Source organism: Rhinoderma darwinii, chromosome 5 (assembly GCF_050947455.1).
Source record: "Rhinoderma darwinii isolate aRhiDar2 chromosome 5, aRhiDar2.hap1, whole genome shotgun sequence".
Taxonomy (NCBI): domain Eukaryota; kingdom Metazoa; phylum Chordata; class Amphibia; order Anura; family Rhinodermatidae; genus Rhinoderma; species Rhinoderma darwinii.
Genome location: NC_134691.1, coordinates 112,081,617 through 112,108,604, shown reverse-complemented (window position 1 = coordinate 112,108,604; position 26,988 = coordinate 112,081,617). Strand labels below are relative to the sequence as shown.

Here is a 26,988-nt window from a genome sequence, read left to right as displayed (position 1 = left end):
AAATTATATCACTTTTAATTTGATAAAAAATAACTTTAATTTGCTGAAACCGGACAACTCCTTTAACATTTATTATGAGTGTTATTGTCCTTTAGTACTTTAATTGATGGTTATTGCAAATCTGCACTAGAAAATTAGTAATAAACTCTACCACATGGAAATAGTGCATCTAGATCCCACTTAACAATGTTGGTTGCTTACTGTTTTTTAAGAGACGAAATACACAGCACCGTATGAAGAGTACTATTCATTTGCTTACCTGGATAGTAAGAATTAGGCACAGTTGTACTAAGTGTGTTTGTTTTCATAGTGAATGATGAAGGTGAGGACACAGCTGTAGATAAAGACACATGCATACATTACACACAATGAGCAGCAGTAAAAGTCACCTGTCAGACATCAAACCATAAAATACAGTCAAATAGTGATAGATCTACACCTGGCAGCAGTGGTGTTACTATTACCATTCATTTTCTGTCTATATGCCCACCTCTAAGGGTATGTGCACACACACTAATTACGTCCGTAATTGACGGACGTATTTCTGCCGCAAGTCCCGGACCGAACATAGTGCAGGGAGCCGGGCTCCTAGCATCTTACTTATGTACGATGCTAGGAGTCCCTGCCTCGCTGCAGGACAACTCTCCCGTACTGTAATCATGTTTCCAGTACAGGACAGGAGTTCCACGGAGAGGCAGGGACTCCTAGCATCGTACATATGTATGATGCTAGGAGCCCGGCTCCCTGCACTGAGTTCGGTCCACTACTTGCGGCCGAAATACGTCCGTCAATTACGGACGTAATTAGTGTGTGTGCACATACCCTTATATAAATATAAAAGTCATAGTTCAGTAAACAGGTGTATAAAAGTAAAAGGATAAGTAGTCAGACTATTCACATCATGATTTTTGACCTAGGTTTGACATACACGTTGGAAAAAGCTCCCGATGTATACGTTAAACAAAGGATGTGACAGATGCCTAGCAGCGGCACCCGTCACCCATAGACTATGATGGTATCCGTTAAACAGATATGTCATCAACTGTCATAACCTTTTTAATGACCTATCCCTTAAATGGATACCATTATAGCCTATGAGTCACGAGTGCAACAGTTAGGCATACATCAAAGCTATTGAAAAGCCCAAGACGTATACATTAAACGGATGCCTGTGACCGTCACCAACGGCTCCCATGTTAACAAAACTCGTAGTCTACTACGCTATTCCAGACTTTAAATAAAAAGTTATAACGACTTATACCAGCCCCACGAAGGCTAAAAGGACACTCATTTGGCCTCCGTCAGGCTAATAGAGACCTATGGACACGCATGTATGTTAGGACCTTACCCGATGTACATGCTAAACGTAGGGTAAAAAGCGATGTGAATGGTGCCTAAAAAACATATATTTATCAATACAATTATCACAAGTTTTTAAAGCAATGTTGGTTAAAACAAAGTGTTGGAAAAAGGGGGGATGGCTTTATGGTCACATTTAGTGCCAATTATATGGAAGAATATACTGTCACTTTCTGCTCAGAAGGTAGGACCTCAGTAGCCTTACCGTAAACATTAACATAGCAAATTACTTGACTCAAATAAGTCGAGTCGCTTCTCCCCTTATGTAAATCTACCCTCCCAAAGCAGACACTGAAACAGAGTTGGATTTTAATGGCCACAGCAGCCGTTTATTATTTTAAATAACAATAACTTTAAATACCATAATTTTTGAATCCCCAAAAAAGGGGATACATCATAACAACAAATAACCCACTGCGACCCTATCAGGGTCATAACATTATAAACCAACCAGAATGACAGGGGCAAGTCCTTGAAGCCACCGATACTTAATTTTGGCCATCTGCCCACAAATACCTTACCCCCAGCCGTAACCCGGCCCAGGAGCACCAAATTACCTTTTTGCAGATGACCACCATATATATATAAATATATATAACCCAGCTTTCAAAAGGGGTAACACCCTAAGAAGCCGACAAATTGGGGGTGCATCCCGTGATGCATTCCCCCCCACCACTTTTTACGACCTACTTCAAGGACTCCCCCCGCAGCTGCAATGACAAAATTTAACCTCCCCCAAAGACAAATGTCAATAAGCAAATAAACTTTGACGAGAAGAACCACCATCCGCAGCAACCTCTTGCCGCGGTCAACCGATCCACATCAGGGCGGGCGGGCGGGAACATGTTCCTGCTTCTGTGTCCTGGCGAAGAGAGGGAGAGCACAAACAGGAAACAGGTACATCCCCTTCAATCCCCACCCCTTCTCACTCAAGCCCTCCTGCTGTCCCCCCCCCTTTCCTCTCATAGGCCAGCCAACTCTGTGTCCCTCCCATCTATTTTAGTCATGGAGGCCTTCCCTTATTCCTTTTTTTCTTCTTTCAGTACGGCCTCTTCTTGACTCAAATAAGTCGAGTCGCTTCTCCCCTTATGTAAATCTACCCTCCCAAAGCAGACACTGAAACAGAGTTGGATTTTAATGGCCACAGCAGCCGTTTATTATTTTAAATAACAATAACTTTAAATACCATAATTTTTGAATCCCCAAAAAAGGGGATACATCATAACAACAAATAACCCACTGCGACCCTATCAGGGTCATAACATTATAAACCAACCAGAATGACAGGGGCAAGTCCTTGAAGCCACCGATACTTAATTTTGGCCATCTGCCCACAAATACCTTACCCCCAGCCGTAACCCGGCCCAGGAGCACCAAATTACCTTTTTGCAGATGACCACCATATATATATAAATATATATAACCCAGCTTTCAAAAGGGGTAACACCCTAAGAAGCCGACAAATTGGGGGTGCATCCCGTGATGCATTCCCCCCCACCACTTTTTACGACCTACTTCAAGGACTCCCCCCCGCCAAAGCGAAACAGGCCTTGACCACCTCACGCCTGCGAGCTCCTCCACACTCCCACCGCTCGCTCAATTCCATCGGTCAAAGCCAGACTCCACATATCCATCCCCACCTCATTGAGGTGCACACCGTCCTCTCTCCAGTAGCTGCCTGTCCCAGCCTCCAGATCCCAGTGGCGCACCGCAACCCCACCATTACGCGTCACGAAGCTCGATATGGCCCTATTAGCCTTAATGCGAGCCTTGTTAATTTTTCCCACAGAACGGGCCATCCGCCAGTTCTTCCTAGGGACCATCTCAGACCACACCGTCACCAATTTAGGATAAGTTGCCCATAAGCAGAGCAAATCATGCTTGACGTCCCGTACCAACTCCCGGAAAGGGCGTATACCCAAATCGTTGCCTCCCACATGCAACACCAGTACCTCCGGCGCCCTGTCAAGCAGTACAAAATTGTGAAACTCGGGCAATACCCTGTTCCATGTCATTCCCCGTATACCCATCCACCTCACAACCGCCGCGTCCCGCGGAATCCTGAGCTGTCGACCGTCCGGCCGTACATCCGCGCGAAGGGCACCCCAGTACACAAAAGAATGTCCCATAATCCACACCATGCATGAGTCACGGCCTGCAAAACAAATGAAGAAAATACACGCACCACCTCTTGCTGCCGCGTACCATTAATACTCAGGCGGAAACGCACGCACCCGGAACATGCTATACATCAAATATATCACAACATGTTCAAGCGCACATAAGAACGGAAACGCGCCGACTCCCAACGCCCTATCCGCTGCACGCCTGCATCATCTAAACCCCATCTCACCGCCTCCGTCGCTGCCCCTATACGGAAAGAATGAGACGAGTATTGCTCTGCCTGCACCCCGCTAGCCACCAGACACTTTCTGAAAACCGAAATAAACTGATACCGCGACAGAAACGAGCCATCCTCGTGCCGCAGCAACGGCCCCTCTGAGAGATCTAAACCCGCCAAGTACTCCTTGACACACAACACTGGACAAACCGGATTCTTTGGGACCGCCAGCAAAACCACTCGACGTCCTGCCCCTCCTTGGTCCGTTTTGGACCTTCGCAACACTATCTCCACCCTGTCTTCATACAAATCGACATTATCCTGCAACAAGCCCCCGCTCTCACCGAACTGGGGGAAACCAATTCCCCTACCCGAAAAGCTCCAAAAAGGCTAACGCAAAAGCCAACCGGAAAAGCTTGCTCTCATACTCTGAACGACACACCTGCCGCACCACCACCTCCCGGGAACACAACAATTGAAATGACACGGGACGCCTCTTATCCCTCACGACTACACCCCGTCTCAGCCCTTTCAATGCCTGGCCCACCAAAAACCGCTTCGTGATATCTGCCAACCCCCGTAACTTACAACCGAAAGCAATGGCCGCCACGAAGCGATTAACCTTAGCGACCGTGCAACCCCGGGCGAACGCATCCCCCAACCAAAACAGCAAGGCCACCATCCTATCATCATCCGAGCACACATCTCCCAAAGATCTCACCCACTCCTCCCATTGCCTCCATCCAGCCGCATACGACGACCACGTCGCACTGGCCAGTGAACGTTTAATCAATGCACCTGCCGCCTGGATACCAGCTCCCACAGATGACTGGGACAGTCCACCCCTGTTAACTCCGCGTCCGGGACCAGCTGCCGGAAACGATCCCACTGCGAGCGAGAAAGCGCGTCAGCAATACAATTCTCTACCCCGGGAACATGCACCGCCACCACCCATGCATTTAAACTCAAACAGGAAAGCACCAACTGACGCAACAAGCGAACCACTGGAGGGGACGACGCCGAAGTATTATTTATAGCCATCACCACCCCCAAATTGTCGCAATGAAAACGCACTTTTTTGTCCCGGAACCTGTCTCCCCAAATGGTGACCGCCACCACGATGGGAAACAGTTCGAGTAGGGCCAAGTTACGCGTCAGTCCCGCCTCCACCCATGCAACCGGCCATTTTCCCGCGCACCATTGACCTTTAAAGAACGCCCCGAACCCCACCGCCCCAGACGCGTCAGTGAACAATTCCAAATCGAAGCTATCTAACGCCCGGGACATCCAAAGAGAGCGCCCATTATACTGTGCCAGAAAATGGAGCCAGACCTGTAAATCTTCCCTGTGCTCTGCAGCCAGACGAATGAAATGATGGGGTTCCCGAACCCCCGCCGTCGCCGCTGCCAACCGCCGACAAAAAACCCTGCCCATCGGCATGATGCGGCAGGCAAAATTCAACTTCCCCAATAAGGACTGCAATTCACGTAGCGTAATTTTCCTAATCCGACACGCTCGCTCCACTACCAACCGCAAATCCCCCAACTTATCCTCCGGCAATCTGCACTCCATTGCTACGGAGTCGATAGTAATTCCCAAAAAACAAATGGTCGTCACCGGACCCTCAGTTTTTTCCACAGCCAAGGGTACACCGAACTCCCTTGACACCCAATTGACCGTCTCCAACAAATTTGCGCAAACCCCCGAACACGACGGGCCAACGCACAAGAAATCGTCGAGATAGTGAATAACTGATTCCACCCCCGCGACCTCCCTGACTACCCATTCCAAAAAAGAACTAAACACCTCAAAGTACGCGCACGACAACGAACAACCCATGGGAAGGCATCGATCAATGTAATAATCCCCTTCCCAATAACATCCCAACAACCTCTGGCTGTCCGGATGAACCGGCAACAAACGAAACGCCGCTTGAATATCAGTTTTTGCCATCAGAGCCCCTCTTCCGTAACCACGTACCAACGCTACCGCCGCATCAAACGACGTGTAGACCACAGAACAGAGATCCTGGTCAATGCCATCGTTAACCGACGCCCCCTTCGGGAAGGACAAATGCTGAATAAGCCGGAATTTGTTACCTTCTCGTTTTGGAACCACCCCTAACGGTGACACCACCAAACCTGGAACTGGGATCGTGCTAAAGGGGCCCGCCATTCTGCCCAGATCAATCTCCTTCCGGATTTTTTCCGAGACTACCCCCGCATGCTGATATGCCGACTTAAGGTTGCGCTGCGTGAAAGGGACCTCATGCAAAGGGGGCGGAATAACGAAACCGTAACCAAAACCTAAACTAATCAACCGCGCCCCCTCCTTATTGGGGTACCTACTTAGAAAGGGGGCCATCTTTATGAGTTTCACCGGAGTCTCCCCCATAACCAGACGCACCGCTGGCTCCCCCTTGTCGTTTACCCTTCTTAAAACATTTAGACGCTCCATGTGACTGCCCGCTGCAATGTGAACACGCATGCTTGAATTTACACGTCGCTCCAAATTTGCACTGCCCCTCATTGAACTGCCAACACGTCCCAAATTTTGAACCTGAGGCCTGACTACCCCCGCCGGAAGTTCCTGCTGCATTCCCGCTCCCGGGAAAGGACTGCCCCTGCTTATAAAGTGCCGTCACTTTCAACCATAAGGCTATGTCCTTGTGGTCCCACCGTATATTCGGCCGCACCGCTTTCCTCTGCCGAAACTGCTCATCGTAACGAAGCCAGGCCTGGCCCCCATAAACCCGATGCGCCTCCCCCACCGCATCCAAATAACAAAACAAGCCGGAACAATTATCTGGCGCCTTTTCCCCAATAACGCTCGCCAAAATTGCAAAAGCCTGCATCCAATTGACGAACGTTTTTGGAATCAACCTGTACCGTCTCTTTTCTTCCTCATCCTTTTTTGTTTCATCCCGCTTCACCTTATCTAAATTAAACTTCTCCAGCGGAAGCAAGGAAAAAATCTCCACATACTCGTCCTTCCAAATCCTTTCCTTTACCTCCTGCTTTAAATGCGCCCCTAACGGGCCCTCATAACAAACATAAACCTCCCCGCGCGCACGATCATCAAGACGCACCCTATCAACCTCCTTTGGCGAGTCTGTTTGAACCGCCGCCGCCACTGCCACCGCTGCCCCGGCATTCAACCCCCCACCGTTTTGACGAACCGGAGCGCTTCCAACACTGCCCCCCCACACCGCGGCCGGCGCCACACCTGACGATTCTTGGGAAGGGGAACCACCTAGCCGCCCCACTAACACTTTTAAACATCCCACTAACTCCGCCAAACTATCCCCCGCACCCGCCTGTAGCGACGGGACCCCCGACTCCGCCGCGACGCCCACCGCCTCGACACCCTCTACACCGATACCCGACATCAATAAAGCTGGAAATGGTAACGTAGGTGTCAACTCACCAGGCTGCCCAGGGGCTGTGAACCCGTCAGCCGGACCCCCATGTCCACGTGGAGAGGCCCGCCGCTCACCGTCCTCCAATGCTCCGGACTCCCTCTGGCGCTGTCCGCATTGGCAATGTGTGCACGGGGAATTCCGATTTTCGTCTGAGTAAGGGGGGGGTGACATCGCATCATCCAATTGGCCGAGGTCCAGTTCATGCCTCATCCGTCCCGCTGAACCAGCTCCAAGCTGTTCCGTCCCTGGCACTCCAACCACCGACCTCATCCTGCGACCTCTGGTCGTTTCCACCTCGACGACACCATGAGCCGACCCTCTGGCTGGCACATCACCATGCAGGGTCGCCGTTGCCCTTCCGCCACGTGCTGAAGAAGGAGAGGATGTGACCGGAAGTGAAGGCCGCGTCCTCCTCGCCGCTGCCGCCGGGCGCTGCCGCGTTTTGGGATTCCTCCCAGGACCAGACGAAAGAGCAGCGGCAGGCCGCCCTGGTGTCTGGCCTGCAGGGTCCACTGATGGGCTCCTCTTGCGCCGCCGCGCCCGCGGGATGTCTTCAGGACTCAGCCTTGCGGGCGGGCGCGAGCGCCTCGTGCTGCGCGTCACGCCGGGAGTGCCAGCCCTGGCCTGAGTCATGGGGGAAACGGGCTCTCCTCTTCTCCTGCCCGACCCCCTGGTACGCCGGTCCTGTACCTCGGCCTGCTCCAGCAGCCCCGCGACCACCGGCATGACAGAGCGCTCCCCGCTTGCTCCAGCCGACTCTGCTCGCTCCTGGACCGGAGCGCCCGATTGTCCCTGCAGCAGCGTCGCTACTCGTGCTCCGAGCCATCCAGGACCCTGAGAGGCTGCCGCGGCCCGCAACAGCTCCATAGCCTCCTCATCAGACGCAGCAGGGGTAACAAACATGTTCCTGCTTCTGTGTCCTGGCGAAGAGAGGGAGAGCACAAACAGGAAACAGGTACATCCCCTTCAATCCCCACCCCTTCTCACTCAAGCCCTCCTGCTGTCCCCCCCCCCTTTCCTCTCATAGGCCAGCCAACTCTGTGTCCCTCCCATCTATTTTAGTCATGGAGGCCTTCCCTTATTCCTTTTTTTCTTCTTTCAGTACGGCCTCTTCTGTTCTAACCACAAAGCCAAAACCATGCAGCACAGCGTTCAAACTGTATTATATTGTCCTAGATATTGCATTGCTTAAAGAGGACCTGTCACTAGGTCCTACAAAGTGAGTCAGTAGTCTCACCTAATAGCCGCTGTTTCTGAGTCCAGCGGTTTTTGTCCTGTACTTGTGCGTCCCCCCGTTGCTGAGCTAAGGACCTCTCTTTATTTAGCAACCAATATGGAAATGACCTGCTGGCTAGCCAAGTGGGTTTGGCCAGCAGCGATTCTCAATGGGCGGAGTTACCACGGAGCCTCTGACGCTGTTTCCTAAAGAGAATCCTAGGTCAGCGTCATCGCGTGAGACCACGCTGGCTGATGACTCACTCACGCTATGACTCTGGTCTAGGACTGTCTTTAGGAAACAGCCTCACGCTACTAGAGGGCTGTGTGCTCATGTACCGAAGATGAAAAAAAAGGACAATATAGAAAGATCTTATGCGAATATTAATAGCAAAAGCAAAGTCCTCCATTCACACTCCACTAATACACCACAAAACTATCCACCTTAGGAACTACCCTCCCTTCAACTCCGGATTGTAGTAAAGGTGTAAATGATCTTACTCTAGCAGTGCAGAGAAATATGTTTTTCAGGCCAAACCTCCTTCCAGTGTTTGCTCCATTCAGATAAAAAAATAACCGAGTCTCCCCGAATGCTTCCGCTCCACACTGTAGCCTCTCACTGCAACAAAGTTTAAAATGGCCCAAACATAGTGTAACTCCGCAACTTCAGATGAACAGTTAGGAAGAAGCTGTTAAGGCGAAACTCCGGGTCGGGTCCATGTGAGGCAGCAACTTCCGTGGTTATGAAAAAGCGCTGTTTTTATTTGTTTGGGAGTATAATTAAAACCCCCTTTTTTTAACAGTTGATCTGAAGTTGCGGAGTTACACTATGTTTGGGCAATTTTAAACTTTGTTGCAGTGAGAGACTACAGTGTGGAGCAGAAGCATTCGGGGAGACTTGGTTGTGTTTTTTATAAGAACGGAGCAAACACTGGAAGGAGGTTTGGTCTGAAAAACATTTCACTGCACTGCTAGAGTAAGATCACTTGCACCTTTACTACAAGCTGGAGTTGAAGGGAGGGTAGTCCCTAAGGTGGATCGTTTTGCGGTGTATTTGTGGAGTGTGAGTGGAGGACCTCATTTGCTTTTGAGTTCGTTTGGACATTTTTTGGACTTTGTATTTGGACCTCGAGCTCCATTTTGCTTCTTTGTGGTGTTCTGTCGTTACCGGTTTTACATATGGATAACTTTAGCTATATAGGTCGGTATTGGTTCAGAGTGCACTAGACTTATAGGAGGTGCACAAATAGGGTCCCAACCCAATCGTATGTAGAGAAGTATTCGGCACACAGACAAATGTAGATCATAAATTCTTTCATTTTATTATATTGTATTCAAATGCCATGGGCGGAGTGCATGCAACGTTTTGGTCCAAAAAGACCTTCGTCAGGCACTAGAACCCTGTTGGCGTGGATGTATCCTGTCGATGAGCGCTGTTGTTCATATGGCGGCTTACCGCTCGTTTTTGGCGCTAAAACAGGGTTCTAGTGCCTGACGAAGGTCTTTTTGGACCAAAACGTTGCACGCACTCCGCCCATGGCATTTGAATATAATATAATAAAACTAAAGAATTTCTGAACTACATTTGTCTGTGTGCCGAATACTTCTCTACAACTTTAGCTATATAGTTCATATCCACATTTCTAAACCTGAGAAATATTTTCTTTAGCTATTTTGATTTGTCAACAAAATATGAATCACAAATGGTTGTTATTTTAAAGGGAGGCATTTTGCCAATGTTAAGACTGTATAATGTGACTGATAGAGGTCAATCTTCAATCAAATCATAAGAAATTAATTTGCATATACTGGCTGCATGCCTAATGCAGATTCTGAAGGGCGGTGTTTGACTCAAGGAACACCAAATATAGAAGTCATGCACCGCCCCTTCAGGCCCTGCACTAGGCATAACATAGTAAATACATTTTTAATAAAGTCCCCTTAACAAATGTTGTTTCATCTTCTCCAAATGAGTTTCTCCCTCATTTAATCTGATTAGATTTTTATTTGTGCAGAACAAACAGGGGCCAGTGTATGATTCATGATTGAATAGGACAACTCTAGTAAATGCCATTAGGTCACAGACCTAAGGCTTCATTCACATCTGCGTCAGGGCTCCGTTCCGTATGAGCTTTCCGTCGGAACGGAGCCCTGACTGACACAAACGGAAACCATAGGTTTCCGTTTCTATCACCATTGTTTTCAAAGGTGACCGATCCAGTACCAATGGTTTCCATTTGCCTCCGTAATGCAAGGCTTCCGTCGTTTTGACGGGAATCAATAGCGTAGTCGACTACACATAGTTTCCGTTTGTGTCAGTCAGGGTCCGGTTCCAATGGAAAACTCTGACGGAACGTCGGAACGGGACCTTGGCGCAGCTGTGAACGAAGTCTAACCTGGGTATTGAGAATGACCAAACAACTTATTCATGTAGATAAAGTAAGCAGAGGAAGACGTTATTTACTTTTTAGTGTGATCTGAATATTTGAGTTTATGCCTCCACTATGTCACACAACGCTTATTGCTGCTTTAATGTAGTATTGGAGAGCTGCACTATGTTTAGATCGAAAGTTTATTTTTGAAGCTTACATTCTGACATGGACAAAAATTTGACATTTGTGTTCAAAAAGCACAATTTCCAAGATACTCCTAAATGAGCAATATGAAAATAATGCACGCCATATGCTGAAGAAAGTACATCAAGCTCCTGGCTATACACTTTATAACTTGTTATGATTATTTAGAGAGAGTCCAGAATGCATCAGCGGCTGTTCAAAACGCAAAGTGATTTAAGGCACAGCATGTGAGATGCTTATTTTCAATAACTGACTATTTTGTCCATTAAATTGATTGGTTAATGAGGTAGAAAAATGTCTTAAAAGTCACCCATATTCACTTCAATTGCTTCCTCCTCCATGCATTAGTAAAAATAAAACAGAGTGCTGAAGCAAAATCATTAAGAACTTACATCTGCCATTTAGATTGTGAGTGTCCATAAAAGAAAAAGCTTCATCACAGTTAGTGCCTTGCTCGGTGTAACTTTTATCCATTGAATTCACCATCACTGTCATCTCCTGACGAGTGTTGCTCAGGGTCTCCTTCCGTTTCTTTGCCAGTTTCCTGGAAAATAGTATAAATCATATTATATGGGAGGTGCAGATGTAGCTATAGGAAGTGTAGAGGTAGCAGTTGCACCTGGGTCTTTGTTCCTGCTGAGCATGGTGTCTGAGAAGTTGAGAAGTTACGCCTCTCTTCAGCAACAATACATAAAGCAATCCAGGATTACAATACCTTAATTATAGGGGTTTTTAATACAATTTAATTATGTCCATAAGACAGAGGACCACAAAGATATAACCCCTCTCCCCCACTGATGTTGGCCTATGGCAAAAGAAAACTCTCCAAACCCCCCTCACTGTATGCCAGTACTGGACCAGAAAACATCCCAAAAATCACTGCTACTGCTCTAACATTCTAAAAACTCTCTGTTTTCTCCATGAACACTGGAAACATAGAGAACTATTCTGTTTGTATTCCGTTGCTCTTTGAAATTTAGAATAGAACATTAGAAATAAAAAGAAACCTGATTGACCCATTACAAGTCAGTAGGAGCAGTCAGGATCTATTACAAATCATATCACGGGGGCCTTTTCACACCTGCAATCAGGTTTCTATTGTTCTGCTCTGTCAGAAGAGCAGAACAACGAAAATACCGGAAGCACCAATTCTGTTGAACAACGGAGACAACCGGCGCCCGAGGGAACACATTGACTTTAATGGGTTCCGTTGGTTTCCGTCGAGGGGTCCATGGTTTTACCAGAAACAATAGCGCACCATGCTGTGCTCTTGTTTCTGGTATTTTCGGCCGGATCTGTGACAGAGGCCCCTAACGGAACCTCCAACGCAGATGTGCACAGCCCCTCAAAGTTCTGTTACAACAGGAGCCATGACGCTAGTGTAAACAGACAATATTATAAAGAGTTAGATGTATAGATTAGTTCAACCCTATTGCAAATGACAAATTCTAACACTATGGGAAATGTAAAAACATTATTTATATACACACACACACACACACACACACACACACACACACACACACACACACACACACACACACACACTGTTTGGCCGTTACATTAAAACCACTGACTGGTGAAAGGAATAAAATTATCTGGTTACAATGACACCTGCCCAAGCGGGCTAAGGAATGGAGATACTCAGGACAATGTTCTGCTTGAAAACTTTGGGTCCTGGCCACCTACCTAAACATTGTTGCAAGCCAAGTACAGCCCTTCATGGCAACGGTATTCTCTTATGACAGTGGACTCTTATAGAAGAACAATGAACCCTGCTACACTGCCAAAGTTATTTAGCAATGGTGTAAAGTACACGACAAAGAGTTCAAGGTGTTTACCATTCCCCAAATCTCAATTGAGCATCTGTGGGATGTGCTGGCAAAGTAAGTCTGATCTATTGACACCCCACCTACCAATTTACAGGACTTAAAGGATCTGCTAGTAACGTCTCGGTGCCAGATACCATAGGTCATCTTCAGAGGTCTTGTGGAGTTCATGCCTCGATGGGTTAGAAGTGTTTTGGCAACACGATGGAGACCTACAAAGTTTAAGGCGGGTGGTTTAAAAGTTACGGCCAAATAGTGTGTGTATATATATATATATATATATATATATTATACTTTATTAAACTGTCTATGAATAAACATAAAACAACTGTCGCTGTACAGTAGTTCAATGTTTATATGGACGTAAGTTCTCAGACTGAGACTGCTCACTTTTGTCGATATTTTTCTCTTTGCTCAAGTTTTGCAGAACAATTATAACTCCAGAGCTGAATATTACTTGTATTGAAATAACTATGAATGCAGCCGCAGGAACAGACAGGGGCTAATAGATTTACATAAAGACAGGACTTATTAGGAAGTGGTATAATACAAATGTGTGTTTTATAAGACTGCACACTGCACAAACTGCTTTGTTCTCTCATACAATTTATATCCTGATACACTTTAATCTCAACCAGCATTATTATTGAAATGCATAGATAATCCAGTTATAACTTATCAAAGCAAAGTAATTTATCTGCATTGTTCATATTTCCCATCTCTGGAAACAAAATGTCTTGATGTTCACTGATATCTTAGGTATATAGATCATATCTAAATAGATTTGTAAGTAGATTTTCTGTGCAGCACATATTTTTGCAATATTATTCTGTCAATCATGTTACATTTCATTCTGCAATTTCAACATTATTCCTCTATGCTAATCAGTGCAATTGGGAGTCGAACTGTGCATGTATAATTTATGATTAAAATATATCATTAGTTTTTTATATTTTCTATTATTTTCCCCAATAATAATAAATAGTCAAATTCAAATTGGTGTGGGTAGCATATATGTCGAAATAATCCCTTTTTTAAGCGACCAGAAGGCCACTTTCAGACATGGTGAATGTGTAACAGATTTTCGATGCGGTTTCTGCACTGAAAAACCGTGATAATTTACAATATAATACATGTGGATGTGATTTTCAAAACTTAGGTAGTCTTCAGATGTTTATAAACTTCTTTCTTTCAGAGCTATTCCCAACATAGCATTATGATAAAGTATCCTCTGTTATAATGTTCACCATTAATGAACCTGCCCTCCCTTAAAAGTATACAGTAGCTAGATGTTGTAGGGAAGGGAACAAATACTATGCTTTATCTTGCCTTGGGCACATAACATTTTATTAATATTTGATTTTATATGATTTTAAATGGGTATTCCTAATTTAAAAATTAATAACATATCCACAGGATCTCAAAAACGTGGGTCATTCGACCCCATCCCTGCCTGGCGACGCTGATACTGGCTGCCACATCCAGATGGTGATTTAGTGCAGCGGTGGCCGGGCATGCAGTTACAGTGGAGCTTGCTATGCTATGCTGTTTACGTAACTCCCCTAGTAGTGAATGGGAGTTACATAAACACTGTAGCACAGTGAGCTATGTTGTTTATAGAAATTCGGAGTTATGTAAATAACGTAATTAATATGGTAATAACAAAAAGACCTTGGATTAAGTACTTATAGAAAAAAAAACTATGAATAGACTATGAATGACGGTCCGTCATTCTAACTTACCCCTCGACAACCACGGCCATGGACATCCTGCTGCTGTGCTGCGTCGTCCCCCTGTGAGGCGCCGTCACTCACTTCCGGGTATCGAGACTGTCTCCCGGAGGGTGCGTGCGCGTGCTAATGCCAGCTCTTAAAGGGCAAGCGCGTGCACATGAAATCATCATCATTAACTCACATGATTTCCTGGACTATAAGAAGGTCACCGCCCTTCTGATCCTCGCCTGAGCGTTGTTGTTTCCCAAAGTTTGTCTTGCAAATGGTCTCCTAAGTGTCTTCCAGTTCCCAGTGTTCTCCATACCTGTATCCTGTATCCTGTATCCTGTGCTATCCTGGTCTACTGCCATGCTGAGCTGTTGTGCTGCATTCCATGCCTGTTCTGCTACTCCAAACCTGACATCTACCTGCCGCCTGGTCCCAGCCGAGCCTGCTTTGCTACTGTCTACATTGCTTCAGGTACCCTTTCTGGACTATAGACTCTGTACCATACCTGTTTGGCCAGCTGCCATCCCGCTACGCGGTACGGCCCAGTGGGTCCACACCCCGCATCGTGACAGTCGGCATGGAGACTCGACCGACACTTTATTTAAACTCCTCACCGTGTTCTAGTGACTGGTAGGGGTCCCAGTATTGGGGTCCCAAGCAATTATACATTCATCACTAATCGTGTCGATAGGTGATAAATGTGTTTTGGGTTTTTTCAGCTCTGATATATCTTTTATACAAACGCTTGTGCTAAAAACTGCACACAATATTCCAAGTGTACATTTTATATACAGGCCCATTTCATTTTATGGCTAACCACTCACTACTGCCAGAGGACCTTCACAGTGAGAAGAAATCCAGCTCAATAACCACATGTAGGCAGAGTCAATTGGGTATACTTTGCGATAGCAGGTAAAAGTAGGATCAGAGTGGTCCACATGTACTATAAAAAACATAAATATACATGAGTTATTAAAGAGGATCTGTCACTAGGTCATATAAATTGAACTGCTTTACTGACCTGAACAGCACTACCTCCCTGAAGCTGCTTCATGCTGATTGGTCATCATCAGAGACAGGGAAGCTAGCTCCACCCCGTTGGCTAACTACAGCAAATTAGCCTATGTGTAGCCAACACAACTGTGGGTCATATCCCTGAAACAGGGTGTCCAGGAAAAAGAAAAAAAAACAGCGCTGGAATCAGGGAGACAGCACTATTCAGATCAGTTAACCAGTTCAACTTATATAACCTATAGACATATTATCTTTAAGTCAAAGGTCACTTCCACTTCCTAGTGATCCAGTGATATCTGCAATGCCAATATTACATTTCCTAGATTGCTTAATGTCTGGCAGTACCTACTTTCTAGATTTAAATTGGAACTGCTTACTAAAAAGCAATTTTGGAAACATATCAATAAAGGCATTACATATGTTTACTAACATTATATTGATCTTATAATGACGTCAAATTTATTCATTAAAAAGATACCAAATTATTTACTCGTTGAGCAGTAGGAATGTGGAAAGAACAATACAAACTAGAAAAACAGGGAAAATATCTTACACACAGTAAGGACATTGAGTATATAACAACATGTGGCAAATAGCTCCAGTAACATCCCTGATCCAGCTGACTACTTAACAACAAAGAACAAAAACTGCACTGAAATACACTTAAATGCCCTAATTTTGGATTTGTGCCCATCATTATTATATGTATATGATGGTAGAAGAACGACAGATGTTACGTTATTATGGTGTTACAATCTAAAGCCATAGATTGTTTGGAGGGAAGATTCATAGCTTTGCTGTTGAGAATGTGTCATTAGTACAAAAGGATCGTTTTCCATGTTACACAACTAGGTGATTGCTTCCAGTCTCTAGATTGACATAATAACTGAAGCTAATGTTTGGGTATTAAGACTATTGTTTAATTAGAATGAAGACACTACGTGTGTTCTTGTATAATTAAGTTCAGTAATTTAATTTTTTGCAATGACTTCCGCCCTTTCCCTGCAATGCTATGTTATGTAATGAATAGCAGGTCGCTGTGACTAGGAGGGGGTAACACTGCTGTTTATTCAAAGACACTAGCAGAAGTTAATAGACAGTTATAAACTAATTGAGTGTGTCTGTTGTGATATCTTCCCATTCATCTAGCTCTTTCTCTTTAGCTCTGGAAGGCTTCCATATGTTGCTGAACCCTGCTGTTGGAAACACTCTAAAGAAGTGAGAAAAAAAACTAACAATAAGAAGTAAACTTTAAAGGGGATCTGTCAGCTCTACTGACGTGTCTGTTTTAGTGAATACTTATATTTCCCATAAAATAACAAATCTGTGATCTCTTCTTAGAACTCTGCACTGTGCCAGTCCGCTGTTTTTTCCTTCTAGAAATGTATGAATAAATTGTCAGCTGGATGTTACCATTCCCCTTGTTAAAGGGGCAAGTCCCTACATAGTTTGAGACTGTGACTACTGATTGGACAATGTCATACTGCGTAGGAACACACCACGAAGTGGTAACACCCAGTTGTCAATTTATTCATAAATTTGTAGGAGGATTACCAGAGGAACGGCACAATGCAGAGTTTGAAGAAAATATACTCCAGAATCATTATTTTATGGGGAATACAAGTATTTACTAAAAAATACAAGTCAGGAGCGCTGACAGGTCCTCTTTAACGGTTCTTGTAAATGTGTTTGACATTTGAAATAGAAGTACAGTGTCAAATAGCAACATGTCTGAAATTGTCTTGGAACCGGAAAAAAAAAGTATATGCAACTTATCAATACCTTCCTGTCTTGTGAAGAGACCTATGTAGTCCTGAAAAGTTGCTATTTGTCATTTTTGTTTTATTTTAGTTACTTATTCATAGGAAGCCCATACTGAGAACTCTGTTCATCTTACTGCATTTAATATTCCACAAAAAAAAAAATTGAGAAGATATAGGGGAATAAAGATTGATTGAGATAAGAAAACAGGGGTGGTCAATGGACTCAAATAGTATGGAATAAAAGTATGAGGATCAAAGTCTTAATTAAAATCGGGATGAAAATCTTGGCTACTTGGACTTGAGATGAAAAAATAAGGATGTACATCTTGGCCCTATTTCTCTGTATCTTTCCTTAAAGAGGCTGTCCTAAAATGCGAAACCCTATCCATATTTCAGTCAGACAAGCAATCAGATGCTTCGGCTAGGCAAGAGCAGCGATCAGGGGAAATGTAATACATGGATGGGTTGAATCGGACAGTGACACTCTGCTCTAGCCAATATTGGGGAGTCCCGAGCGGGGGACATAATTGAGATATATGGAGCATATAGACAGGGATAGTCTTTATGAGACAATATTAAATGGATTATTAATTACAAGAAGGTGTCAAAAAAATTGCTATTTATTGTTGAATCAGTAGTTGATCAGATTGTACTGTGGCTATTTGGATAACTATTTTGTTACTAATTATAAATATTTCATGGTTGATTAACACTTTGTGCACATTACATTACCCTATTCAGTACATATTTGTTCAATTAATTGTTAATTTTAAAACTGTTATTTTCTAGTGAACATGGGATGAGAAGGTGATACTTGTTACACACCAGTACATGGACGTTACATGAAAGCTAAAGCTTGGACAATTACAACTTACTAAAACAATGATAGAAGCCTGCATAAAGAGCAGTAAGCATAAGATTGCTTCCATTACCTGTTTTGAAGAGCAACAAATAGCTCACTTGCCACCTTAATCATATGAGTATCATTTATGTGATCCATCTGAAAGAATAGGTCATTGTAGTAGAGAATGGGTTAACAGACTCATAAGGAATAAGATAGTTCTGTCTGTTGCTCACTCTCTATAGAACATGCTGTGTGGCAACCCACTGACTTGCGTGACTCCTGCAGAAGACTTCATTAGTCAATGCCATCTTCAATCTGCTTCAGTTATGTTACTCCTGGATCCCAGAGGAAAGGAGCTCTCCTCAGTGAATGCAACCTACACTAAAGATAAACTGGCTCATTTTACAACACATCAGGCCAGCACGTCCTTACTCTCAATAGCATCTCAAAACACAGGAAAATCTATAAATGCTATTAACCTTGCCAAAGTATTAAATGAAAGAGATATATGTGTAGGCAGGAGCTCCTAAAGCCACGGCAGCCTAACTACTACTACAACAGTAGTCTCACTTCTGTAAAGCATCATTTACATAGGAGAAATAATGCTAAAAGCTATTTGTATCCACATTGCACTTTCTACAATTTTTGTTTTTGCAGTTGAGTTATTGTACACATCCATCTTCTCCACATCAAAGTATGTAATAATTGCTCCGAGACTTTTACTGGCTATGCTCACCAATGGATCTAATATTAGATTGTAGGCTCCACTGGTGAAGGAAATTATGTGACTAAATATATTAGAACTATATAAAGCATTAATAAAAAAATAAAAAGACAGATACAATGAATAAAAAAAATGATCTGTATTTTGAGTTTATATTCTTCTCGAGATGTAACATGAAGAGGCTCCCTCATACCTCCCAACTTTCAAGTATCACAAAGAGGGACAACCGATGCGGCGCGTAGCAATTTTTTTGCTGTTAAGCCATGCCTCTAATCCCCCCCAATCCCCGCCCGTACACACCCGGTAGAGCCCACACAGTATCATGCTCCCATAGTGCCTCCCACACAGTATAATGCCAAATTGGTGCCCCCACACAGTATAATGCCCTCTAGATGCCACCATACAGTATGGTGACCCCATAGCTGCCACCATACAGTATAATGCCCACATAGATCCACCCATACAGTATAAAGCCATCACAGTTGCCCACATACAGTATAATGTCCACACCGATGTTCCCATGCAGTATAATGCCCACACAGATACCCCAATACGGTATATTGCCCACACAGATGCCCCCATGAAGTATAATACCCAAACAAATTCCCCCATACAGCATAATCCCCCATAGCTGCCGCCATACAGTATAATGCACACACAGATGCCCCCATGTAGTATAATACCCCCATAGCTGCTCCATACAGTATAATGCCCCTTAGCTGCCCCATACAGTTAATGCCCCCAAAGCTACCCCCATACAGCATAATGCCCCCATAACTGCCCTTATACAGTATAATGTCCCATAGCTGCCCCCATACAGTATAATGTCCCTATAGCTTCCCCATACAGTATAATGCCCCCATAGCTGCCCCATACATTATAATGCCCCCTTAGCTGCCACCATACAGAATAATGCCTCCTTAGCTGCCAGCCTACAGTATAATGCCCCCACAGCTGTCCTATATAGTATAACACCCCTATAGCTTCCCCATACAGTATAATGCCCCCATAGCTGCCCCCATACAGTATAATGCCCCCTTAGCTGCCCCATACAGTATAATATGGCCTTAGTTGCCCCATACAGTATATTGCCCCCTTAGATGCCCATAGTGCCAGTGCCCACATACAGTGAAGGAAATAAGTATTTGATCCCTTGCTGATTTTGTAAGTTTGCCTACTGTCAAAGACATGAACAGTCTAGAATTTTTAGGCTAGGTTAATTTTACCAGTGAGAGATAGATTATATAAAAAAAAAACAAAAAACAGAAAATCACATTGTCAAAATTATATATATTTATTTGCATTGTGCACAGACAAATATGTATTTGATCCCTTTGGCAAACAAGACTTAATACTTGGTGGCAAAACCCTTGTTGGCAAGCACAGCAGTCAGACGTTTTTTGAAGTTGATGATGAGGTTTGCACACATGTTAGATGGAATTTTGGCCCACTCCTCTTTGCAGATCATCTGTAAATCATTAAGATTTCGAGGCTGTCGCTTGGCAACTCGGATCTTCAGCTCCCTCCATAAGTTTTCGATGGGATTAAGGTCTGGAGACTGGCTAGGCCACTCCATGACCTTAATGTGCTTCTTTTTGAGCCACTCCTTTGTTGCCTTGGCTGTATGTTTCGGGTCATTGTCGTGCTGGAAGACCCAGCCACGAGCCATTTTTAATGTCCTGGTGGAGGGAAGGAGGTTGTCACTCAGGATTTGACGGTACATGGCTCCATCCATTCTCCCATTGATGCGGTGAAGTAGTCCTGTGCCCTTAGCAGAGAAACACCCGCAAAACATAATGTTTCCACCTCCATGCTTGACAGTGGGGACGGTGTTCTTTGGGTCATAGGCAGCATTTCTCTTCCTCCAAACACGGCAAGTTGAGTTAATGCCAAAGAGCTCAATTTTAGTTTCATCTGACCACAGCACCTTCTCCCAATCACTCTCAGAATCATCCATATGTTTATTTGCAAACTTCAGACGGGCCTGTACATGTGCCTTCTTGAGCAGGGGGACCTTGCAGGCACTGCAGGATTTTAATCCATTACGGCGTAATGTGTTACCAATGGTTTTCTTGGTGACTGTGGTCCCAGCTGCCTTGAGATCATTAACAAGTGCCCCTGTGTAGTTTTCGGCTGAGCTCTCACATTCCTCAGGATCAAGGATACCCCACGAGGTGAGATTTTGCATGGAGCCCCAGATCGATGTCGATTGACAGTCATTTTGTATGTCTTCCATTTAATTACTATTGCACCAACAGTTGTCTCCTTCTCACCCAGCGTCTTACTTATGGTTTTGTAGCCCATTCCAGCCTTGTGCAGGTCTATGATCTTGTCCCTGACATCCTTAGAAAGCTCTTTGGTTTTGCTCATGTTGTAGAAGTTAGAGTCAAACTGATTAATTGAGTCTGTGGACAGGAGTCTTTTAACCAGGTGACCATTTAAGACAGCTGTCTTTAATGCAGGCACCAAGTTGATTTGGAGCATGTAACTGGTCTGGAGGAGGCTGAACTCTTAATGGTTGGTAGGGGATCAAATACTTATTTCTCTGTGCACAATGCAAATAAATATATATAATTTTGACTATGCGATTTTCTTTTTTTTTAAATATATAATCTTTCTCTCACTGATAAAATTAACCTAGCCTAAAAATTCTAGACTGTTCATGTCTTTGACAGTGGGCAAACTTACAAAATCAGCTAGGGATCAAATACTTATTTCCTTCACTGTATATAGTGCCAGTGCCCATGTAGATAGTGCCACAGTGTCCCCTGTAAATAGTGCCCCTATATAGTGCCACAGTGTCCATGTGGATAGTGCACCCCTTGAAGATAGCGCCACCCCGTCTGTAGATAGCGCTATTGATACTCCCTTTAGGAGTAGAATTCTTAGCCAGAGCATAGGTCGGGCATACCAGGTCGGGCATATAGCTCGTTCCTAGAGGGAACCCCTGACGTCACTGTCCATATATGGACAATGACATCAGGGGCTAGTCCTGGAGCGGAATCCCCTGCCAGAGCACTGGGGCAACAGGGATTCCACTCCAGGAGGAGTGGACAGTGGACAGTGATGTCAGGGATTCCCTCTAGTAGCGGAATCCCTGGCCAGAGCGTCAGCAACGCTCTGGCAGGGGATTCCACTCCAGGAGTAGCCCGTGACGTCAGGTGTCAGGAGCAGAAACCCCGGCAGGGCGTCGGCAATGCTCTGGCAGGGGATTCCGCTCCAGGAGTAGCCCCTGAACTCATTGTCCATATATGGAGAGTGATATCAGGGGTTTCCTCAACGGGCGGAATCCCAAGCCAGAGCATTGGCAATGCTCTGGCAGGGGATTCCGCTCCAGGAGTAGCCCCTGACGTCATTATCCATATATGGACAGTGACGTCAAGGGTTTCCTCTAGGGGCGGAATCCCCAGCCAGAGCGTCTGCAATGCTCTGGCAGGGGATTCCATTCCTGGATGAGCCACTGACGTCATTGTTCATATATGGACAGTGATGATAAGGGCTTCCCCGGGCACAGCGCTCAGTGAGCGGAGGAGCTCTCCCATCCTGAGGACACAGATACAGTTGACAGTGAACATGGCCGAGCGGGACACCGCTCAGAATCCGGGACTGTCCTGCTGAATCAGCGGGACAGTTGGGAGGTATCTGCTTTGAACAACATCTACTGTTGCAAACCATAGCGATAAACTTTTTTTTGCCATTAAAACGGCTTGCTCAATGCTTATTTCCTCTGCAGCAACTGTGCACCTCAGAGCAAGAGATGTCCTATGCTCTGGCTGATATGGGGGTGTCCGGCCTTAGGACTCCTTGCCTCATTACCTAAATGCCCTAACAGACAAAAGACAACCCCCGCACCATGGTTATATGGAACTGAATTTAGGTAATCAAAGAACTTTATGGGGATCTAAGTTCAGTTCAGTAGAACTGCAGGGGATCCTTAAGTTTGGATGCTAAAATGCAGCCAAAGTACTACTTGTACAACCAGTAGAACAGTAAAACCTAATTCACATTGTATCACGGCCGATTATCACGGCCGATTTGACACCCATTTGTGTAAATAAGCGCTTGACCTGTGGTATGTGTACCCCTGGGCGTACATGTCATGTTTCTATGGAGTACTCACACTGCCCTCTTGCTTTGCTTTTAATAGGCACATCACAGGGTATGAACATAGCCTTGAGGGTATTTTGATGTAATTTATTTCAGTAGTGGGTACTTGGCTTAAGAACATTGGAACATACGGATAAAGAATAAAGTCTAGAACCATTTTCTAGAATTGCTTTTTTATAGAAAAAAAACTTGCAAGCATTAATAACCTTTTTTAGACACGTCACTACCATTAGAGCATTCACAATATTATTCTCTATTATCATTACAACTTCTCGGATCATTTATGATGAAACATGTAATTTCAAGGGAATTCCAGTGACTCTTGTTTACATGGTAACTTTTTCTTCCTCTATCAACTGAAACATCGCTTGGTTAAATTGTTCCAGCTTATTTAATTTGCTTGTCAATTAGATAATCATACTAGCTTTAGGGATAAAATATGTTTCTTGCAGAGGGATTGCTAGGAATGTGAGACAATCAAGAAAGGAGATGTCTCATAAATTAATGAGCTTTCGCATTGGGAAGAGAGGGCTATGCTTTAGGGCCGAAGAGGTAACTGTAAATTTGTCAATGACATAAAATCTGCCACACTCTGAATTGTTGGGAAATTAAATCTGTAACAGTTGACAACACCATGCTATTAAATCAGAATTAAACAGTGTAATGATTCATCCATCACCTCAACACTTGTATAACTCATAAAATGCTTTGGTTGCCATATATTTGCCACAAGTGTTTTGTCAATGTCCAGGCTGAGTAACTAATTAATAAGCAGCATAACGACCAAGTGTTAATAATTGGAGGCCCATTACTGTCCACGTATTTCATTAGGCTCTGTTCCCATTATGTTAGGGCTCTACTCTCGATGTAAGGCCAGGTTCCCACGTGGCGCAAAAGCGGCGGAATTTCCACAACGGAATTGTGTGTGTAAATTTCACAGCATTTACAGTAGCAGCAAAATGGATGAGAATTTGAAAATCTCATGCCCACGCTGCGGGAAAATAAACGCAGCGTAAACTTTAATAAATTGGCCTGCGGTGAGGAATTTAGTTCTGCAGCATGTCAATTTATGCTGTGTTTTTGTTGGTTTTCTGTTGCGGGTTTTCCCCATTGAATTCAAAGTGTTGCGACTTTTGCAGCGCAATTGCAGTGATTACGCCACAAAGATCGCAACTCTGGAAAAAATACAAAAAACACACTCTTCCCCAGAATGCTCTCCTTCTTGCTACAGTCTGTCCTCCTGGGATGACGTTTCATTTCATGTGACCGCTACAGCCAATCACAGGCTGCAGCATCACATGGCCTGCAACGTCATCCAGGGAGGCCGAACTATGTGCAGAGAAGAGGGAGGGGATAAGTATCGACGTTTCTTTTTTTTTTTTTAACTGCTACTTTCCGCAGTGGGAATTCCGTCCTAAAAACCGCACTACATTGTGGTGCGATTTTTCAGACAGAAGGTGCTGCGGGTTCCAGGCCGGATACAAAATTTTTACGAAACGTATCCGATCAGTGGGAACCCAGTCTAAAGCTCCCAAAGCATATGCAGAACATATCTATAGGCCCCTATTCACCTGTAATATGCCAAAAGGGTGTCCTCTTGGCATATGCTGGACCAGTATGCTTCAGCATACCTTTTTTTGGGGGGCTGTGTAGAATAGTGTGGTAAGCTGCGCTGTTCTATACGGAAGGATACAATAAAAAAGGTATGCCGCACAGTATCTGTTACTATGGAAGCTTATTGGCAATGTATGCCATTGTATTCCTATACAGTGGCATACGTCCCAGCCTTACATTGGAGGATGAAATCCTCCAACATATACCTCTGATGTAATGCTCAAATGCAAAGGGAATAGAGCCATAGGGTTATCTTTTACTCCAAATAATAGATGTTCACTCTACTGTTCTCTATGCCAACTAGTGTCTATGCACCCCCATGGCTACGATACCTGATTGTAATAAAAAATATGACATTATATATATGACACAGGGTGCAGGACACATAATGTATTTTCTAGTAAGACTAGTTTGTCTAGCAAGAAACAATTTATGAGGTACTTTAGTCATTGTCCATAAAATCATTAACGTACTAGTGGTGTAACAGAACTATAAGGCCTTGTTTATACAGTGTAGATTTAGTGTGTTAAGCAAAACCAGGATTGGATCCAAAAAGCAACCAGTGTCCCCTGGTTGACAGTAACAGTATAGGGTGCATATAGCACATATACACTATAGAAGCCATAGAATGCCATACGTTTGCTATTAACCCCTTCCCGCCGCAGCCATTTTTAATTTTTGTTTCTTCCTCCCCGCCTTCCAAAAGCCATAACTTTCTTTTTTGTGGGACAATTTGCAATTTTAATGGCACCATTAAATGTACCATATAACGTACTAGGAAACTTTTAAAAATTATTTTGTGAGGTGAAATGGAATAAAACAGCAATTACTCCATTGTTTTTTGGGTTTCGTTTTTATGATGGTCATAGAACAGTTAAAATGACATGTTATCCTTATTTTGCACATCAATACGATTATGACAAAATCAAACGTATGTAATTTTTTTTATCTTTTACAAAATAAAATCCAGTTTAATTTTTTCGTAGACGGAGCGGTGTGAGGACTTGTTTTTAGTGGGACAATCTGTAGTTTCATTATATAGTATAATATTGGTACCATTTTTATGTACATATGACTTTTTGATAACTTTTCATTCATTTTCTTGGGAGATAAGGTGCCCAAATAACAGCAATTCTGGCATTTTTTAAAATCTTTTACAGCGTTCATTCTGTGGGTTAAATAACGTTAAATTGAAATAGTTCAGACTTTTTGCAGCGATACCAATTATGTTTATTTTTTTAAACATTGCAGTATTGCAGGGTTTTGTGCTTTTTTTCATTGGTAGACAACCATCAGCACCCGTTATTGGATGAAGTGGGGAGCGATGTGGTGACAGATGGCATCCTTCCTTCTTTCTAATGGCTTAGATGCCACGGTCGCTATTCACTGGGGCATCTAAGTGGTTAAATGGCCAGGATCTGAGTTATCTTCGATACTGGCCATTAGAAAACTGTATGTCAGCTGTAATACACAATGGAGTTTATTTTAAGGGTAAAAAAGGCAAAATGAGGAACGTTTCTTCCCTTATTAATGTGATGAAAGAAACATAGCTGCCTTTTAATCCCTTAGCGACATCTAACGTACAGTTATGTCAGATGTGCGCTACCCCAGGATGGCGCTGGCTCAGGAGCTGAGCCTGCGCCACATGCGGCGGGTGGCTGCCGTTTTAGACAGCCAACACCCACCTGCAAAGGCCGGGATCAGAGATAACTCTATTCCCAGCCATTTAACCTCTCATTTGTCAATGGCAACTGTGGCAATTGCGGAATGCTGCTCGTTTGCCATGGCAGCTGGAGGCCTATAGAAAGCCTCCAGGTCTGCCATCAGTGTCCTAAGGCAAGGCTTAATAATATAGCATTTATAAAGGCAATACACTGCAATAAATAAGTATTCCCGCAACAACAAGCTTGCAGTAAGGTCTCTTTCACACGGCAATATTTTGTTCAGTATTTTGCTTTAGTATTTGCAAGCCAAAACTAGGCATGGAATCTATACATAGAAAAAATATAATGGAAAGATTTGTACTTCTTCCGTGTTTTGGACACACTCCTAGTTTTGGCTTCCAAATACTGATGCAAAATACTGACCAAAATACTGCCATATGAAAGACCTAACACCTATATTGATGTGCAGAAATATGTACGCAGTTGAGGATATGATATTTTCTTAATAATAGGAGTTACACATTGAATGATTTTAAAAGCTGAGTAAAGCTTTCAACTACATCAATCTAAAGAATCCATCCACTCTCAATCCCACTGAGAAACTAGCATCACACGTGTTTAAAAATGTAGATTTAGTAGCAAAAATGAAATTAAAACTTTATCTTAACATACCCTAACTAAGAAAAAAAATATTGCCCTAGGGGAGCTGGAGCAGAATAAAGGAGCAGTTATAAAAGCATACTGTATATATTTCAGTAATGAACACGTTGTTAGAATACCCTAATACAAATAGGAA

At 44.0% G+C, this 26,988-nt stretch overlaps 1 protein-coding gene across 4 annotated transcripts in view; it reads right to left on the bottom strand.

Moving 5' to 3' along the window:
* PTPRM (protein tyrosine phosphatase receptor type M) overlaps positions 1-26,988 on the bottom strand; it is a 748,757-nt gene that overhangs the window by 160,220 nt on the left and 561,549 nt on the right. For all 4 annotated transcript variants that reach the window (XM_075826409.1, XM_075826410.1, XM_075826411.1 and 1 more), the window contains 2 exons: positions 11,305-11,456; positions 260-334 (listed from right to left, as the gene is read on the bottom strand). In XM_075826409.1, the coding sequence (XP_075682524.1) occupies positions 260-334; positions 11,305-11,456 (227 nt within the window). The remainder of the gene's footprint in view (positions 1-259; positions 335-11,304; positions 11,457-26,988) is intronic.